The sequence below is a fragment of the Pan troglodytes genome, chromosome 8, assembly GCF_028858775.2.
Source record: "Pan troglodytes isolate AG18354 chromosome 8, NHGRI_mPanTro3-v2.0_pri, whole genome shotgun sequence".
NCBI lineage: Eukaryota > Metazoa > Chordata > Mammalia > Primates > Hominidae > Pan > Pan troglodytes.
The window spans coordinates 33,144,655-33,164,597 of record NC_072406.2 but is presented as its reverse complement, the minus strand read 5'-3'; the positions used below and the strand labels follow the sequence as shown (position 1 = coordinate 33,164,597).

At 35.9% G+C, this 19,943-nt stretch overlaps 1 protein-coding gene across 2 annotated transcripts in view; it reads right to left on the bottom strand.

The window, feature by feature from the left end:
• The window catches only part of PLXDC2 (plexin domain containing 2), a 470,147-nt gene that overhangs the window by 106,208 nt on the left and 343,996 nt on the right, over positions 1-19,943 (bottom strand). For both annotated transcript variants that reach the window (XM_024346245.3, XM_063781455.1), the window contains exons 7-9: positions 13,081-13,180; positions 781-876; positions 468-549 (exon numbers count right to left, since the gene is read on the bottom strand). In XM_024346245.3, the coding sequence (XP_024202013.1) occupies positions 468-549; positions 781-876; positions 13,081-13,180 (278 nt within the window). The remainder of the gene's footprint in view (positions 1-467; positions 550-780; positions 877-13,080; positions 13,181-19,943) is intronic.

Below are 19,943 nucleotides of genomic sequence, written 5' to 3'. Positions count from 1 at the left end.
TCCACTTACGAGTTTTGTTTTGCATTTTGATCATGATATCTATATATTTTATACATACAATATTGCTAATGCATACATATGCTACACTTTTGACATCCACTTCAAATTCAGTGGGACTTTTTTTTCTTATTTTTTGTAAAAATGGGGTCTGGCTATGTTGCCCAGGCTGGTCTTCAACTCCTGGGCTCAAGTGATCCTCCTGCTTTGGCCTCCCAAAGTGCTGAGACTACAGGCATGCATCCCCCATGCCCAGTTAATTTGTTAAAACTTTTTTGGTAGAAACAGGGTCTTGCTATGTTGCCCAGGGTGATCTTGAACTCCTGGGTTCAAGCATTCCTCCTACTTTCTCTCAAAGTGCTGGGATTACAAGTGTGAGCCACTGCACCTGTCCATAAGTTATTTTTAATTTCTAATCTTTTAAAATATCTTTTTAAATTTTATTATTATTCTTATTATTATATTTTTACCTTTGAAGTTTACTACACCAACTGCAGTTGAAGCCAATCTGAGAAGATACACAGGGGCCACATCTGTTAAACTGGAGACATGCTAGGGAAGAGGAAAGAACAGATTCACCAAGACTAACAGGCAACTTGGAGGGGAAAGAGATTACTCAACCAGAATAAACCACTGTCCCCTAATCCTCAGGAGCAAAATGCCCATGCATGCCAAACACAATTATAATGGTAATTATTTAATATGATTATTATAACTATTGAACAGATCAGATCATCAAATTTGGAAATCATGTTTTCCACCTAGGTTTACATATTTGCTTACTGGGTAATGGGGTCATCTCCACAGCCGAAATGTTGGTAATTTTTGACATTTGTAGCTCTACTCGGTGGTATTCATAAATTGTTCTTCTTCGAACATCTAGAAAAAAAAGGAAAAAAAATCAATTTTTAACATTTCCCCGCTTACAAAACAACAGCATTTTAATAATGGATATAGAATTATATACATATAGCCCAATGTGGTTTTAAAATTAAGCCTCATCCTGTGAGAAGACTGATTACAAAATACATAAAAATCACATGTCAAGTAACCAGAAGTCTTTTTATCAGCGAAGTTGAAAGTGTTGATTAGGGTCTCAGATATCTCACTTACCTATTAAGGCTTCGACTCATTCTCACTCAGACTATACTAAAGATTTTTTTGGATAAATTTACATATTTTCAAAGATTTTGACTCATGAAATCAAGAAGGTAAGATGATACCATTTCTTCCATACTAAAGCTAAAGTGTTTAGAAATGGGTAATTAGAAATGTTTCACACTCTAAATAAAGTTAATGGAGAATAACAATGTGATTGCTTTAAAAGTTTAGAATAAACTTCTTCAATAAAAGTAAAACGGAAGTTAAATCATTCTTCCATTTCCTGGTGATCATAGTTAATAACATTGCATTGTGCTTGAAATTCAATAAAAGAATAGATTTTTAAGTGTTCTCACGACAGACACACACACACACACACACACACACATAACTATGCGAGATGATGAATGTGTTAATTAGCTTGATTGTGGGGAACATTTCAGCATGTATAAATATATCAAATCATCACCCTGTATATCTTAAATACATATGATTTTTATTTGTCAATTATATCTCCATAAAGCTGGAGGGAAAAAAGGAAGTTAAATCACTTTAAAAATAAGGATTGCTATGTATTAAATATACAGTATCATATCTAAGGAAGGTTAATTAGCATTTATATTGCACGATGTAGTTTAAAAATCATTAGCAAATCCATCAATGTCCCTGAGGAAGAAGATAGATGGAGACTTTGACAAGAACTCTAATCATTTAAAATATAAGCAAACATATTTTAACATCAAACCACAACAAAACATTTAAATATACTTAAAATCCCCTTTTAAGCCTTATACTAATGTGCTCGCCTGGGTTTGGTCAATGTAAGTGGAAAAATAATGTTGTCAGCATTTTATTCCTCTCTTGAAATGCCTGTAGTGATAAGAATGCATTTCCGGAATAACACCACATCTATCAGTAATTACTGGGGCTATAAACTATTTTTATTTTTATTTTTGAGACAGGGTCTCCCACTGTTGCCCAGTCAGTGGTGCAATCACAGCTCAATGCAGCCTGGACATCCTGGGCTCAAGCGATCCTCCCACCTTAGTCTCCCAAGTAGCTAGGACTACAGGCATTTGCCACCATACCCACTTAATTTTGTCCTTATTTTTTGTAAAAATGGGGTCTGGTTATGTTGCCCAGGCTGGTCTTCAACTCCTGGACTCAAGTGATCCCCCTGCTTTGGCCTCCCAAAGTGATGGGATTACAGGCATGCACCCCCATGCCTAGTTAAATCTGTGTTGCCTCAGGCTCCTTTGCTAGCTTTTCTGTGCCTCAGTTTCCTTATCTATAAAACAGGGATAATAGCACCTATATTACTGCATTGCTTTGAGGATTAAAATGAGATAATATAGGAATATTGCTAGACAGTCCCTTTCACATTGTAAATGCTCAATACATATTAGATACAATTTTTGCCTAACTTTAATATGACAACCTTAGATCACACAAGTTTTTTTGCTGCATTTAATAATATAATCTCTATAGATCCAAACTCACTGAAATCACACTACAATCCTGGAATCAAACTTCTAGTAATTTTTCTCCATTCCTCACTTAGAGAAAGTTAAATTTATATTGAAATCATTAGACCCAACGATGACCTCCTCTAAAATATAGAGCAGGGAGTGTGGTGGCCCAGATGATAGTGAGTTACCTTTTAGTAGAAGTTTTCAGAAAAGGAAGATACCTACTCATCCGAGAACTTGCAGAGGCTGTCAAATGTTTACTAACAACCTATAAGTATCTCTCCTTCCCTCTACTCATATCTTTTTTTTTAATTATACTTTAAGTTCTAGGGTACATGTGCACAATGTGCAGGTTTGTTACATATGTATACAGTGCCATGTTGGTGTGCTGCACCCATTAACTCGTCATTTACATTAGGTATATCTCCTAATGCTTTCCCTCCCTGCTTCCCCCACCCCACAACAGGCCCCAGTGTGTGATGTTCCCCTTCCTGTGTCTTTTTTTCCACTTCTAATTACTCATCATGACATTATACTGCAGAAGGGGTGGAGAAAGGGTCGAAGCAAACCCTTTTGGGGCTAGGAGTGGCTCTGGGTCACAGGCTGAAAATATCTCAGGGGTATCACATTGGAAAACACTGTTTAAGAACTCTAATCCAGTGAAATTTTGGTATAACTGAAAGATGCATATACATTTTTCAAAAAGTAAACTTCATAAAAATCAGAGGAAATGCTGGTTTCATGGTACATAGTAAGGTTTCATGAAGTATATAAATCACATCCTTTTTTTTTTTCGTTTTTAAGACAAATAAAAAGATGGCTCATCTTCTGTCTGTGTCTAAATAGTATTCATTCCTACGTATTGCTTTCCCATGTATTTTGCTAAACAATTAAGTTCTTATCAATAAATAAATAATGTGGCCTTTCCATAAGATCACTAGGAGGGGGGTTCTTGAGTCTTTGCACAGTACCTGTCATATTACTTGGTGCTTAAAATACTAGTATTCCTTTTATTTCATGTTACACTTTGAAATTCTCAACTACTAACAATGATTGAGAAGCTTCTGAGAGTTATTGATAGTGCGTATGGAGTAAAGAGAAAGTGTGACCATTTTTTGCTATGCTAGTTCTATTACCTGCTCAGAAACCTCTAACTATTGAGAGGAGATGAATTTAACAAAACCCAAATTAATGAGAATTATTGTTGTTTGATGACCTGCCAATTAACGACAACTTCCAAGTGGTCATTTATGTAGTATTTCAGAGATACCTCTGTCAGAAACAAGTAATCAGAATTGTGGTTACCCCTGCCAATACTAGAAGCTTTCATGTGATTCCAAAAATATATTTCGCTCATGGGTCTTCTTCAAGAATAAGCCAAAATAAAGTTGAATTAAATGTTCAGTCTTAGCGATGGTGATTCAACTCCAACAGATCAATACTCACCCATTAGTGCCTTTTAAAAATTAAGAAAAATTAAATCTGAGCGGATTAACACAGAGAGAGAAAATGTGATCGAAAGCTTAAGGCGATGTGTTGCAAAGTGCAAATACTGCATGTTTTAGAAAGCCTGATCAGCATCAGCAGGAGGGACAATGTGATCATATGGAAACACCAAGAATCTTCTTTGATCAATATCCACTCTAGCTGAACTGAACACAGACTAATGAGTACCTTGAGGCATGATTAGCCATGATCTAGTTTATTTTTCTGTCTTGAAAGCATAACATTCACACAGAGACTATATGAGAAATCTCCTAACTTGGCTTACTCATATTGTGTAAGTATTATATTTTGTCTGAATTGTCAAATGAATGATTCACTAACATTTCCCTATTTATGTGTTGCCAATGCTTAATGACTGGCTCCATATGGTTGTATCTTATTTCTTTTCTGGTTCAAATCGAGTCCAGCACAAGCACCGTTTACTGAGTACTCTTTAATGGAAATAGCCTGTATCGTATAACCACAAGATTCATTTCCAGCATGAAGACTCAGGAGAAGAGAGACTCTTGAGATACAATTGACACTATTATAGTGGCTACAAGCTTCCCACAGAAAAGTGCAACGCATTAGCAGAATTAGCTAGTTGGAGTTGTTAAATAAAGTAGCTACAAATAAAAAATGCATTTGCCAGAATCATTTTTAAAATCTCTCTCTGTAGTTCTAATTCTCTGAAATAATAATGTCATTAGGCATTCAATAAAACATAAACCTTGGTTGAGCGTGAAATGCTAATTTAAGCCTTTTAGATTTTCCTGTCAACATTCCCTCATTGCTTGCAAAGTTTCAGGACACTGGTAAAACTTAAATGGCCAGAGTTCCTAAGTTACTTGAGTAAGCATGAAGGAAATAAAAAATAGGACCTAAAACAACCTTCAAATTTATTTTTCTCTCACGTATACTTTCCTAATGGCTTAAACCAGCTGCATTTCCTGCCTTCCTTTGATAATTACTTTGCCCTGGACTTGAAATGTTCCCAAGACATTAACTGATAAACACTCAAGGTGATGGACACCCCAAATACCCTGACCCGATCATTACACAGTCTATGCAGGTAAAAATACTCACATGTCCCCATATGTAAAGTATTATGCATCAATAAAAGAAAAAACAATTAAGGAATAAAGAGAGAATCGTAACCAGCAGAGGGACAGTAAATTGTCCATGCAGTGTCACAGTGGGCCGGTGAGGCAGGTGGGCTGCGGGCCTGTGACAATATCATTGCTGAGGGCTGCCTGTCCTGAACCTGGTGTTTTTGCAGGGGGACATGCCTCCCTGCTCCTGAGACTTATGGGAAGAAGGCATGATATATATTTGCCAAGTCATTACATCTCTCTCTCTCTCTTTTTTTTTTTTTTTCCTTTCCGCAAAGGAGACTGTGACTTCATTAAATTGAATCGGGTGTGTTGGGTCTCAGAAAACAATATCCCAAAATGAAGGCCTCAGAGGCAGCCACTGAAGCAAATGTTTCTCCTTTTCTTTCTTTTAAATTCGTATAAATGTAAGGGGTAGCAGTGCAATTTTGTTACATGGATATATTGTGTAGTAGTGAAGTCTGTGCTTTTGGCGTTTCTGTCACCCAAATAGTGTACATTGTACCCAATAAGTAATTTCTCATCCCCAAACCCTCTCCCTGCTCCCACCCTTCCCAGTCTCCAGTGTCTTTCTTCCAGGCTGGTCTGGAACTGGCGGGCTCAAGTGATCCTCCCACCTTGGCCTCCCAAAATGCTGGGATTACAGGCACGAGCCACTGCTCCCAGCTAGACACAGTTCTAAATTGTTAAAAATTTACTTTCTCTAAAAGTATTGTATAGGATTAAATGTTAATAAATCAAGAAAATGAAATAAAAAAAGAATTTAACCACAAGTCCATGAAGAAAGCCTTTCCTGTTCATAAAAATTTTAGAAAAATTCTCAAATATGTAAAAATTGATTAATCAGTGATTTCCATGTCCAGAAAATTTTAGATTTTTTTACTTATCTTTAAAAATCAAGTCAGAGTCAGTCAACTAGCTTACATTAGAAATGGATGCATTAAACTAATAAAATATCATTTTGTACAATGCTCTCTTTCTTGGAAGTGTTTTATGAGTAGTTACTTTATGAGAAAACATCATGATTTCTATTTATTTCTGCTTTTGTTGAGCCTTTGGTGAGCTAGTGTATACTTGAGAATGTAAGCACCTAATGAAATTGCGCTGTTAAGAGAAGCAATTTTATCTTCTGAAAAATGAATACTTTTGAAGGGTTTTCCATTTTGAGGCGAGCAAAAGTAAGATGACATAATTTACTGGAGATCTGTCGATTGATCTAAGTGAATGAGAAGACTACAACTTTGAAAATAACAAACGAGGCCTAGTTCCTCTGAAAGGGCTTGAACTGGGTTCTAGAAAATATTATAGAATAAAAAAAAGTTCAAGTTTTTCCAAGATTATTTGTATTTTTCATAAGTTTTGACCACATATTTTCATTATAGCTGCTACATAATTATAGTGAATGTGTCCTACCACTAAATCAAAATTGCAAATTGTTTTCTATGGGAAAAATTAGTTATAATGGTTATGTTCGAAAATTTGTTATTTAATAAATACACTTATATTTGAAAATTTATTATTTAATCACGTCTAATATTCTGGTGCCTTTTAAAAAGCAAAGAAGAAATAAGAATAATGTTTACATAAATATTACACTTGGCATTTAATATTTTATTTAATTAAATATTAACTAAATAAATTAATTAATGGATATGGTCTATTGTTACCCTATCCAACATGATAGCCACTAGGCACATCTGGCTATTTAAGATGAAGTTAATGAATTAAATTCAATTAAAAATTCAATTGCTCAGGCTCACTAGTCACATTGCAAGTTCATAGTAGCCACATGTGGCTACTGAAATCACACTATACGATTCAGATTCACAACATTCCCACCAGCACAGGAAGCTCTGAATAGCATACTGGTCTATGCTATTATTATTATTTTAAATTTAAGCTTAAGATAGTGTGCATATTTCAGGGGCAAAGCTGTGTTTTTGTTTGTTAAGGTTATCTTATTCACTGTCTAAAAGTAATTTTAAAAAATTACTGCCTGTGCCGGGCATGGTGGCTCACACCAGTAATCCTAACACTATGGGAGGCTGAAGCAGGAGGGTCACTTGAGGTCAGGAGTTCGAGATCATCCTGGCCAACATAGTGAAACCCCGTCTCTACTAAAAATACAAAAATTAGCTGGGCGTGGTGGATGCACCTGTAATCCCAGCTACTTGGGAGACTGAGGCAGGAGAAGCACTTGAACCCCGGAGGCGGAGGTTGCAGTGAGCCAAGATCGTCCCACTGCACTCCAGCCTGGGTGACAGAGTTAGACTCCAACTAAAAAAAGAAAAAAAGTGGTGCCTAGTCTGTAATCTTATAAAGAGACCACATACAGCAAAATATATACCTATAATTGTTCCTCAAAGAGTTCAAAGACCCTCTTTGTAGTATTTTTTAAATATATTTGCTCTGCTAGTTGTCAGTTTTATTTGTGAAAATGCTTAATGTTTCTTATGGAGCTATGAATAATAACCAGCCAAGCAAAGGTGCATTGTAACACAAACAATGTCAATAAATTTAAAACAGTAGATACTGATACAAAGAGGCCTGATGTTAAGAAAGTACCAAATAATGTACTGTGAGTGAGAAAAATGAAGGAATATTCTAAGGGACTCAGATATAGTCACTGTCATAACTTGGAGTAGAACCATTTTAAGTGAGGTCAGCTGCTTTCCAGACTGGTTTCTAGTGCAAGGCCCTGCATGGGAGTGTTAACGTAACTTTCTCTTTACTTAAGTGGCATGGCCTTATCTGTTCCAAATTAAAGAACCACATGGCATGAGTGGATTTTCCGAGTTTCTTGCTAGAAGGATTAAGCTCATTAAGTTCGGAAAGTAGAGAAACAGTGAGGCCCGATGGGATAAGTCAGCACCCCACAGATGATGATTGAAATTCAAAATGTTACATTGGAGGAGAGAGAAACAAATTAGTGCAAGTGGCACTAGTGAGAATCGTGCGTGTATCCAGGAAGACCTCTGCCTGTTGTGTAAGGATTTGGAAGGACATAAGCTGAGGCTGAGAAAGAATTACTTAATAGAGCTATTTACCAAGAAATTATGGAAATTACAAACAACACATGAATATATGACGGTGTTAAAACTTTCTGGTAATCGAAAGACAACAATGAAATACCATTTCGTGCTTACCAAATTTGCAGAGTTAAAAATGAATATTAGAAAGCTCTTTGGGAAATGGGATATTTCTAATCTAACAATGGGTAGTAAACTGGTACAACCTTGATGGAAAGCAATTTGTCAAAATACATTCAAAACAATATTAACATTCAGCATCCACAAATTCACTTTTTGAGAATCAGATACATGCAAAAATTTGAAACAAGGATGTTTAGCACCATTTTACTGATAATATGCGATGCAAACTATGTAACCAACCTCTTTAGTGACAGGTTACATAAATTATGAAACAGATAAATTTCTTATAACTATTAATGACCACATTTTAGACAGATATTTAACAGTGTAAAAAATATGTTTTATATATGAAGGTGAAAACAGGGGGCAGAATAATTTACAGCATAATGCCAATTTTCTTAATGTGGGTATCTTCATATATGTGTATATTACAAATAAATAGTTGGATACAGATACGTGAAAACATTTATTACTATTTCTCTGTAGTAGATTTCTAAGTAATTTAAATTTTCCTCCTTGGGTTTCCTGTTAATTTATAAATTACTCAGAATTATAATGTGCTATGCTTCTAATCATAATAAGTATATTTTTACATTCATATTTCTGAAATGAACAACCAAAGTCAGTCCTGTACTTAGACCTGTTTTTCATAGCTGTACCTGTGGATATTGAATTAGCTGATCTCTATGGTTCTTTCTGTTTCTAAAGTTTTACAAATACATTTTATGAAAAACAGTGATTTCGAGACATACAGATGGACAGACAGGCAGACATAAGTCTTATGAAGAGACATAAAACAACACACATCGACATAGTCAGAAAGCACTGAAGTTCCAGAGAGACACTGTCACTGTGTTTCTTAGTGGGAATCTCCTGTGGTTCCACTCTGAAGGGCACTCGGGTTTGGCAGTGACATCTAAGTTAGTATCGCTGTTTTTTAAAGTGATAACGATGATGGAAAAAACAGTAACTTTAAGTACAAGTGTACTACTTATTCTCTGCTAGGTAATGCATGCTGTGTACACATTGCATTTTTAGGTACTAAGATGCTCATTTTATATAGAAAGAAAGTTACAGAAATCAATTAAAAGTTTAATGTTTCATGACCAATAATCAAATGACAATATTCCTTATACTTGCTTTACTTTTAATTTCCACCTTTTTTAACATAAGTCTTAGTTTTACCATACTTTTCCCTCTCTTTTTGAGGGAGCAAAGGTATTTCTCTTGTAAACTCAGAAGGATTTATCAATTTACTAACACTGCCTGAATTCCCTTTGATATTGAAACTATCAGATCACCTGATCTTTTATGAAAGAAAATAAAGCTACTTTAATTAATCATGCTTGAAATTTACATTGAAATCATTTACTATTTGGGGGTCTTCAAAAACTGAAAAACAAGTGTTTTGTTGTTGATGTGAGGAAGAATGAATAGGGAGAAATTTTAATAATAAATAAATTAAAATTGCTTTACAGCATTTTGAATGCTTTACCAAATCTTCACCAAATCTGATAAGAATGATATAGTAATGGTGATCTACTGGGAAATACTATTTTCCAGGCTTGAGCTCACATTCCCATGTTCCCATGGCTACATGAAGCCAAAGGTTTAGGTAATATAACCTACGTAACTAAAATGATTAATAGAATAGAAAACTGATCTTATGAGAACAGGGTTCTATGTAACACACCTTGGAATACAGAAGAAATGAAACTACTCACTACTTAGAATAATAATCAGTTGTTCCCTAAATCCACTTGGTGGGGGTAGAAAAGTTAACAGAGGCAAAGTATTTAAATTCCCTACAAAGACAATTCCTAATAGTGAGTGTTGCTAAATAAGGGAACTGAATTTTGAAAAGGACTTAATATCGGTCTAAATTCTGATTGTTGAATATGTAACATAGGTCTGTAGGAATCAACTTATTTCTCACAAAAGAACTGTACTTGTATAACTTGCATTGTGCTAATCTTGGGTTATCCTAATCTCTGGCATAAAGATGCACTTTCTGTTAGCTGAGAATACAATGCAACCATGTATCTCTTGTTATACAGAAGCTCATGCAACAGACACAGTTATACCTTATAAATGTGGGAGAGACTTTTAAGGAGATAAAATTTTGTGTTCCCAAAATGATTTTTAAGTAGAACATATTGATTCTAATTTTCTTGCATAAATATAGTCGCATCTAACAGCAACAATGGCAGAACTTGAGACCCAAATCTTTCATTCCTTCTTGGCTAATTTTCTCAGGATGGAACATTAAGGTTAACAGAAAATGTGACTGCTTTTCCAGTATGCAAATTGTGTGAGGGACATTTTTCTCTGAACTCTACGTTTGAATTAAGTTCTTTTAGATAACTGCTGAGTCCCAAACTTTAGACATAATCTGGTCTGAAAATTCATATAAATGTTGCCAATTTATTAAATGAGATACGTATTTGAAAATATTTTTCCCCCAACACATAACAGTTATCCTTTTACAGCATAACAAAGGATGCAAAATTACACTTTAGGGCCCTGATATCTAAGTACAATTTTATCATTGGGAATATACCAACATAATACTTGCATATTAAACTACATTTGTAAAAAAAATTGTATTTTGGTTGGTGTTTTTTTCTTTAAGCAATAATATATCGGAACAACAATATGGACTAAAAGCCCTGCTGAGTAAGCTGCAAATAATTTTTTTCAGCAATTAAAAAAAGCAACTAATAAATTAAAACTAGTGTTTCTTTTTACTTGTGCAATAATTGACTCAAACCATGCTTGATTTAACAACTCTGAAAGAAAGAATGTGAGAACGGCCATCCTCAAACACAAGCCAACTTCAGCTGTCCTAGGGCTCAGCCTCTTATTTAAGAGCTCTGTCAGGATGCCTTTATGTTGCCTACACATACTCATGTATCCTTGCTTTGTTCACAGTACAATTTAGTTTCTGGAAAACCTGCTTTGATTTAACAATTCCCTTGAATATTGCCTCCCACAAATTCTCAGCTAACAAGGAGAAACCCCATGTTCTTCATCAAGCAGAACCACCACGTATCAATGCCATTCAGTTGTAACATAACCATTCAGTTCTAAGATATCTTACGGTTGTAAGATAACCCTTATAATATTTCTGCTAATCCGTTGCTTTAAAAAGTAAAGCTTCCACTCCGGTTGCTGTCTACAGTTGAGAGTTGACATAATTAAGTACAATCACCTCAAGTCACAACGAAAGAACATGAGCATGTGATAAATTATCTACCACTGTAACCAAATAGAAGAAGAAAAAGAACTTTGAACAAAAGAGAAAAAATGATCTCATCTTGAGATATATTTTATTATCTCCCCTTTCTTTAAATAAGAACACATAGGACACAAACACCCCCCACCCCAACTTCGCGTACTACGACACCAAAGCATCTCTCGGGACTGTTCTTGGAGTGAAGGAGATTCAAAAACCAGAAGCTTTCAACAGATGCCTATTTATAGGGTCAGAATGGCTAATGCAGTTAGCATTTTGGTTTCTAATATAACAAACAGTTGTCCAAAGCAACACGTCCCTTTTTATTCTATAAAATGTAAACTAGACTAGATGGGCAAACATAATTTAAAAAAAATACTTATCTTCTCTGGTGGTAGGTAGAGCTGCCCCCGGATTTTTACTTACCTAAATTTGTACCTTTTCTTTCATCTTCCTTTAGACTCCCAAACAGTTTTACACAAATACATTAAATATAAGATAGCACAGGGACATGGATGAAATTGGAAATCATCATTCTCAGTAAACTATCGCAAGAACAAAAAACCAAACACCGCATATTCTCACTCATAGGTGGGAATTGAACAATGAAATAACATGCACACAGGAAAGGGAACATCATACTCTGGGGACTGTTGTGGGGTGGGGGGAAGGGGGAGGGATAGCATTGGGAGATATACCTAATGCTAGATGACGAGTTAGTGGGTGCAGCGCACCAGCGTGGCACCACGTATACATATGTAACTAACCTGCACAATGTGCACATGTACCCTAAAACTTAAAGTACAATAATAAAAGAAAGAAAAAAAAAAGATAGCACAAAGCTGCGGTTTTGCTCAAACACTTAAGCCAAACATATATGAAAAGTCATATGCCTATCAATCCAATAATCTGTCACTGTTTTATGTCATTCTCATTAATAAAAGAACTGTATCTGCCAACTATCCCAAAGAATCTGGCTGGGCATGGTGGCTCACACCTGTAATCCTAGCACTTTGGGAGGCTGAGGCAGGAAGACCACTTAAGCTCAGGAGTTCAAGACCAGCCTGGGCAACAGAGCAAGACCTCACTTCTTCAAATAATAAAAAAAATTAGCTAAGCATGAGCATGATAGCGCATGCCCGTGGTCCCAGCTACTCAGGATACTGAGGTAGGAGGATCATTTGAGCCTGGGAGGTCAAGGTTGCAGTGAGCTGTGAGTGCACCACTGCACTCCAGCCTGGGTGACAGAGTAAGACCCCAAATCAAAAGAAAGAAAAAAGAACCAAGAAAAAGAGTCCAAAATTACACATTCTTGGTTTCACTACTTAATTTGTCTTTACCTGAGTTAGCTCAAGGGTGACAGAGATAGCCCAATCGGAGTTATAAAGCAAACAACAGAATTAACAAGCATTAATCAGCTAATCGATTAGCTATTTTTTTTTAATTCAGGTACAGCTGCCATAGACCAATTTCCTTTAAATTTACCCCCACAGAGGCTCAGTCATTGCGACTGCCCTTCTTCTACGTACTGGGAATTTGTTGGATCCTGTGGACAACGACAAATGCATCGGACAGTCCGACTTTCACTGGATGATTGGTTGAACTTATCTGTGTGACCAAGACAGGAATCTGGAAAAAAACAAAGCAGGTAACTATATGTTAGATCTGAATTTCATACAGGGAGGAAAGGTAGTAGGATCCTCTTGTTTCATGGACAAAACCATGGGAAGGAGATAAAAGACTAGAAAGGGAGTCAAAGGTATTAGAAAAGAGAGACATACGAAACCAAAAAATAACATCAGTTTAGTGCTATTGAATGAATAGAAGAGACAGAGAGTTCCTGGTTCTAAAGAAGGCTACTTGATGTTGAAAGTAATAGATTCTCAGATAATATAATTGATGTTAGATGCTGCAAACCTATCACACATATAGGCACACCATGAATTCATTTAGTGCTGGCTATAATTTTGGAAACAGATTTTCCTCTTACTATTTGTTTTCTGAAAAAAACTTTACTGTATATTTGTTTTTATACAGTTTTAGAAAATCTTTGTTTATAAGCAGTCTTATAGATATAAAATTTAGAGAAAAACAAATAAATGCAATGTTAAATATACATTTGACAATATCGTTGTTGATTAATATCTAATTAAATTTGGCAATCATTTCACCATTCTGGTTGAAACTACTATGAAAGACTTCTAAGTTCTTATGGGTCATCTCAATGTCACAGTTCTTGTATTTGAATCTCAATGAAACCAAGATCTGAATATGATAGACATTTCTAATATTTACAGTTAAAAAATTATGATACATTGAGAATATATGAAAAATGATATGAGAGTTATAAATGACATGAACTCTTGGGAGTCCATGTTTCCAGATTCAGAAAAGATCCATTGGAGATATGATTACTCTCTTTATTATCAGTTTTACAGAAACAAAAATGGGAATGAAACCATCTTCAATAAACAAAGAAACAGGAAAGTAAAAGAAAAGAATAAATGCACCAAAAACGTCTTTAGGCAGAATAAGCAGATTTTGGGTGATCTGTGGGCAATTCATTAAATAATATATTATATCAGATATTGCTGTGTAAGCCATAATAAACAGCATAACAATAAGAAGGGGAATAAGTTGGAGAGAATATATAATAAGTTGGAGAGAATATATAATACAATACAATACAATACAATCTATAATAAAAACTCTCTGACTTATTTTTGACCACGACATCATGAAACTGTGAAAGGGCTATTTTGTTAAAATGGACAAATTAAGAAAAAAGTTCATTGCTTTTGGAATTTGTGGAATTACCTTGAAACAAGTAAATAGAAGATGACATTTTCCCTTAATGTATTATTTCAGGTCTCTCTTAAACAACGTTAAAGTGTTTGCAAATTTTGTGTCAGTATGCTCAATTCTTAACCAATATAAATTAGTCTTCTGGTATTTGGATAACAGAAACACATAAAACAAGCAAAACAAAATCAAAATTTATATCCCAGTCTGATATACTTTATTTTTTATTTTTTATTTTTGGGACAGTCTCAGTCCATCTCCCAGGCTGGAGTGCAACCTCCACCTCCCGGGTTGAAGCTATTCTCATCCCTCAGCCTCCCAAATAGCTGAGATTACAGGCGTGTGTCACCACACCCAGCTGGATTTTTTTTTTTTTTTTTTTTTTTTTTGTATTTTTAGTAGAGATGGAGTTTCACCATGTTGGCCAGGCTGGTCTGGAACTCCTGGCCTCAAGTGATCCACCCACCTCAGCCTCCCAAAGTGCTGGGATTGCAGGCGTGAGCTACTGTGCCTGGCTGATATATTTTATTTACTGATTTACTAACCTAAATTCAGTATCAATATGTGAAATCCTCTTTCTTAGTGAGCATTATACTGTTTTCCAGTCTTATACCCCATGTTGAGTACTCTAATATGAAAGTAATTTGTATTTAAGACAGACTTACAGTTAAAACATACAAGAAGATGGAAAAGCATAGGGAAAAATTCCAATTCACTTATATTTTTGTATCCTAATAAGACATGATCATCTCATTTTTAAGCAGAATCTATTAATAGAAGCAAGCCTCTATTAATGCCATCATATAAATGCCACTGTTCCTGTCATTTGTCACTTGACCCCCTTCTCCAACATCTATGAGTTCAGTTTTCCTCTGCAAGTTGAAAAAGGCTTTACCAGATAATTCTGTGGTAATTTATTGCTTGTCTTCTTTTCCCATACCCACAGCAGTACTTGAGCTTATACTGCTATCAACTGGAAAATCCTATTATGTCATTATGTATAGTACATGTTTATGTCAGAGCTTGTTTTTTAAGTAACATGTCTTGGTTCCTGCAGCCCTCCCAGATGCATTCTCCACTCTCCAGATTATGCATTCCACCTTTTCTTTCTTTCCTTCTTTCCTTCTTTTCTCTTCCTTCCTTCCTTTTTCTTTCCTTCCTTCCTTCCTTCCTTCCTTCTCTTTCCTTCCTTCCTTCCTTCCTTCCTTCCTTCCTTCCTTCCTTCCTTCCTTCCTTCCTTCCTTCCTTCTTTCTTTTTCTGACAGAGTTTCACTCTTGTTGTCCAGGCTGGAGTGCAATGGCACAAATTTGTCTCACCACCTCCCGGGTTCAAGCAATTCTCCTACCTCAGCCTCCTGAGTAGCTGGGATTAAAGGCATGTGACACTACGCCCAGCTAACTTTGTATTTTTAGTAGAGAGGAGGTTTCCCCATGTTGGTCAGGATGGTCTTGAACTCCTGACCTCAGGTGATCCGCCCACCTCGGCCTCCCAAATTGCTGGGATTAAAGGTGTGAGCCACTGCACCCAGCCGCATTCTACCTTTTCTGTCTCTCTTCCCTATCTCTTCTTCCCTTACCCAGCCATCTTTTATTTTTATTTTTTTCCTCAATCTCTTTCCTTCCTTTCACCCCCTTCCTTTATGTTTTGTGTCTATGTCAAGCCCTCTCCTCCAGTGCTTTTTATTGGTGGTGGGTTGATTGCAGTAATGGCCTCAATCAATGGCTTCCTTGTGCCCAGATCCTCTGTCGTCCTCTCCCACTCAGATTCCAGGCTCAATAATATGGCAAAAGAGGACAGCAGGAAGCTTGAAGCAAAAAAAAAAAAAAAAAAAAAAAAAAAAAAAAAAAGAGAGAGACTTGAAAAACTGCTTACTACTTCCTTTCTTGGACCCTTGCTACAGCCAAGAAAATGTACACTACTGGTCTTCTGCAGATGTATACAAGACACATGAAGGATTTTTTTTTTAATTTTTATTTTTTTGCACCAAAAGTTATCCTTGCCTAGCCAGCTCCCAGCCAGTCCACCAGATAACAGCTTACACATTCAGAAGCTCAGCTGAGATCAGCAGGGTCCAGCCCTTATCAGTAGAACCAGCAAGCTGATTTATAGGCAACTTGTGAGAAATAAGAAATGGAGTTGTTTTAAGCCACTATATTTTGGGGTGGTTTATTACACAGCAATATCAATCAATACATTCTCTGTTAAAAGTCAAATAGCCAATAGAATAGAAAATGGGTGTTTCTCCATAAAATGAGGTAGTATTGCTCATCCTAATTTTCTGGGAATCAGATAAATATCTATTTTTAAGACATTGGGTCTCACTGTGTTGCCCAGGCTGGAGTGCAGTGGCATGATCATAGCTCACTGCAGCCTCAAACACCTGGGCTTAAGCAATACTCCTGCCTCAGCCTCCCTAGTAGCTGGGACTACAGGTGCACACCATCATGCCCAGATTTCAGATAAATATCTAATTCTAGGTATAATTAAACTTGAAAGATTGGAATGTTCCAGTAGAAAAGTTTCACTTTGTGCAGCATTTTTTTTCATTCTTCTGTCTCTTTAGTTTATTCTTTTGTCTGTGCATTTCAAAAACTAAGCCCAATATACATAAATTACCTAGACTTAGATTCATTTAACAGGAGAAAAATTTACCCGAAACCAAAATGGGTAGCCTCACGGTGTACTGAGTTTTCTATCACTGAAAATTATCTGATATATAACTGACCAACCCTCTAGGAAGATCACTATAAATGATCTTTGATTCTTTCAGTTATCAAATTAAATTTTGTTCAAATGATTTTGACTTTTCCAAGCTTCAACAAGTAAATTGTTAACAACGATACAAACTAAAATGATAAGGGTGAAATACTCTACCTTTATGTAAGGAGAGTAGAAGTTAGGTAGAAATCATCATTTGTAGTCAAGAGTTATGCTTTAACTTGTTGCCAGTTTTTTAAATGTACATATTCATGGGTTAATGATTTCTGATTACTGCATCTGTCAAACCACCACTACCATATAACTCTACTATGAGTCTTAATATAATTGGGGATTAGACAGTAGAAAATAGATTCCTAAGAATGATGTCTACTAGATATAAATTATTTTCCCCAAAAGGCATACACACTGTCCATTTGATAAGATAGAATCCATTCATTCATTCATCAGATATTAATTGAATATATTTTCTGTATTATTGTAGGCACTGGAATTACAGCAGATAGGAAAACAAAGACCCTTCTCTCACAGAGCCTACATTCTAGAGAACAGGGACAGGCATTAAAACAAGTGAACATAAAACCTATAGCATACTAGAAGGTGGTTAGTACCAAGGAGAAAACTAAAACAGAGTAAGAAGATAGAGAGGAACAGGGGTCTCTAGGAGAGAAGAGAGTCGCAGAAGCTCTCTCTGAGAAGGTGATTTTTCAGCAGAAATTCGAAGGAAGTAAGAAAATCTGTCATGTGGATATTTGGGAAACAACTGTGGGTAGATGTACCGGCACATGTAAAGGGCTTGACTGAATTTTAGGAGTTAAAAGGTTGTCTCTACAGCTGGAGCAGAAGTAGTAAACAAGTGTGTCAAAGGTGATGGGAGGTGGTAGGGGCAGATCATAGGGAGCGTGTATTCCTTGCAAGCCATGACAGTGACACTGGATTTTAGTCCAAAAGATACAGAAAGATTTGGGAGGTTTTGAGCTGAGGAAAGGACATTCCTTTATTTTGGAAAAATATCACGCTGGCTGCTGGGAAATCAAGACTGTAGAAGGACAACGGGAGCCAGAGAAACTAGTTAGGAGGGTATCACAGTTTTCCAGGTAAGAGAAGGTGCCATGCTCCACCCCAAAGTGGTAACAGTGGTGGAAGTGACAGAGGCCAGATTCTGGAAGAATTCTGTATGCACTGCTATTGAGACTCCCCATAGATTTAATAAAGACAGCGAGGGACAAAAGCAGAGTAAAGGATACCACAAAGGCTTTTGGTTTCAGTAGCAAGAGCAATGAAATGGTGTTTTCATCAGGAATGTTATAGGTTGTACAACTCCAGAGGACTCACTCACTTCACGGTCTATGAGAAGTGTCCTTTCGATATGCAGGGAACAACATATGCAGCTCTCAAGACCAGTCCTGAAACATTCAAAGACCAGGAGAGGAAGCGCTGGAGAGGGATGACCACTTTATGGCAAAACCACTGGCTTCAAATGTTCTCCATTAAAATTTTGTAGAGCTCATGAGTAAGAGCCCAGGATTTCTAAAACTGTACTCTTTCGTCCTGATTAAATATTAAAATGAAAATGTACAAGAAACTTTCAACTCCTTATATTTTCCTAGAAGCCACCCAAGGCTTTTATGAAACCATTACATGCCAGATTTTGAAAAAACTGATTTTGCCAAGTGAATTAAATGCCTAATGTCATCAAAGATTAATGACGAAAAGGTGAACAATTCCAGGCTTTCTCTAAAATTTCCTATGGAACATGTCTGCCTCTCCACACCTGATATTTTCCTATCGTGAGACCAGTCTGCAGGGTCCTCTGTCAGCATAAAATTAGAGACTATATTATTAAAAGGTACATTTAAAATAAACTACTTTTAAAAATATTTATTTATTTATTTACTTACTTATTTATTTGAGACAGAGTCTCATTCTGTTGCCCAGGCTGGAGTGCAGTGGTGCAATCAGAGTTCACTGCAGTCTCAACCTCCAGGGCTCAAGTATCTTCCTGCCTTAGCCTCCCGAGTAGCTTGCTAGTTCTTTTTAATTTTTTTTTTTTTTTTTTTTTTTTTTTTTGCAGAGACAGAGTCTCATTATGTTACCCAGGCTGTAAAATGAACTTCTTTTTGACTAATAACAAAGACATTATGTGTGTGCATATGTGTATGTATAAACAAGCTATTTAGAAGTATAGCTATTTAGAAGTATTGGGCAAATTAGCACAAGAATGAACATGTTATTGTCATGATCACGTATTTTATAGAAGACTCTGTATTTAGAAGGATATGAAGTGCCAAAGTCAATGAACATATGGACCAAAAACATGTTAAAGCACCAAAACTTTAAAAACTTTGATTACAGGAAGCGATTTTCTTATCCTTTCTACAAATTTATATTCATCCTCAAAATGTCTCGTGAGTCATCACGAGATCCTGGGGATGTCAGGAAGCCAAACTGAAATAATAAAAACTCTAAACTACAGAAGTTTTTTTTTTTTTAAACAATGTAGCTTTATTATTTTTAAGTGTCTATAATAGTTGCCTTAAGATTAAAGCAAAGCTAAATTTTAACTGGGCCTCTGTATGATCTGTATTGAATCGCACATTTCTGAGGAATTGGTTTTACAATTACATTCTCTCCACAGGATAGAAATAAAAGGAGCTTTCACGCTGGTTAAAATATGCTTCCATTTTGACCCCTAAAAGCATTCATGAATACTTCTTTTAAATAACAGTATAATTTTTGCTCTATATAACAAGATAGAGATAGGTTTATTACTTGGTATACATTTTTCTATAAGAGATATTAAAGCAAAGCAAAGTAAGCATAGAAGCAGAAAGTGGTTGCAATTGCTACACAAAATCAAGGCAGGAAAAG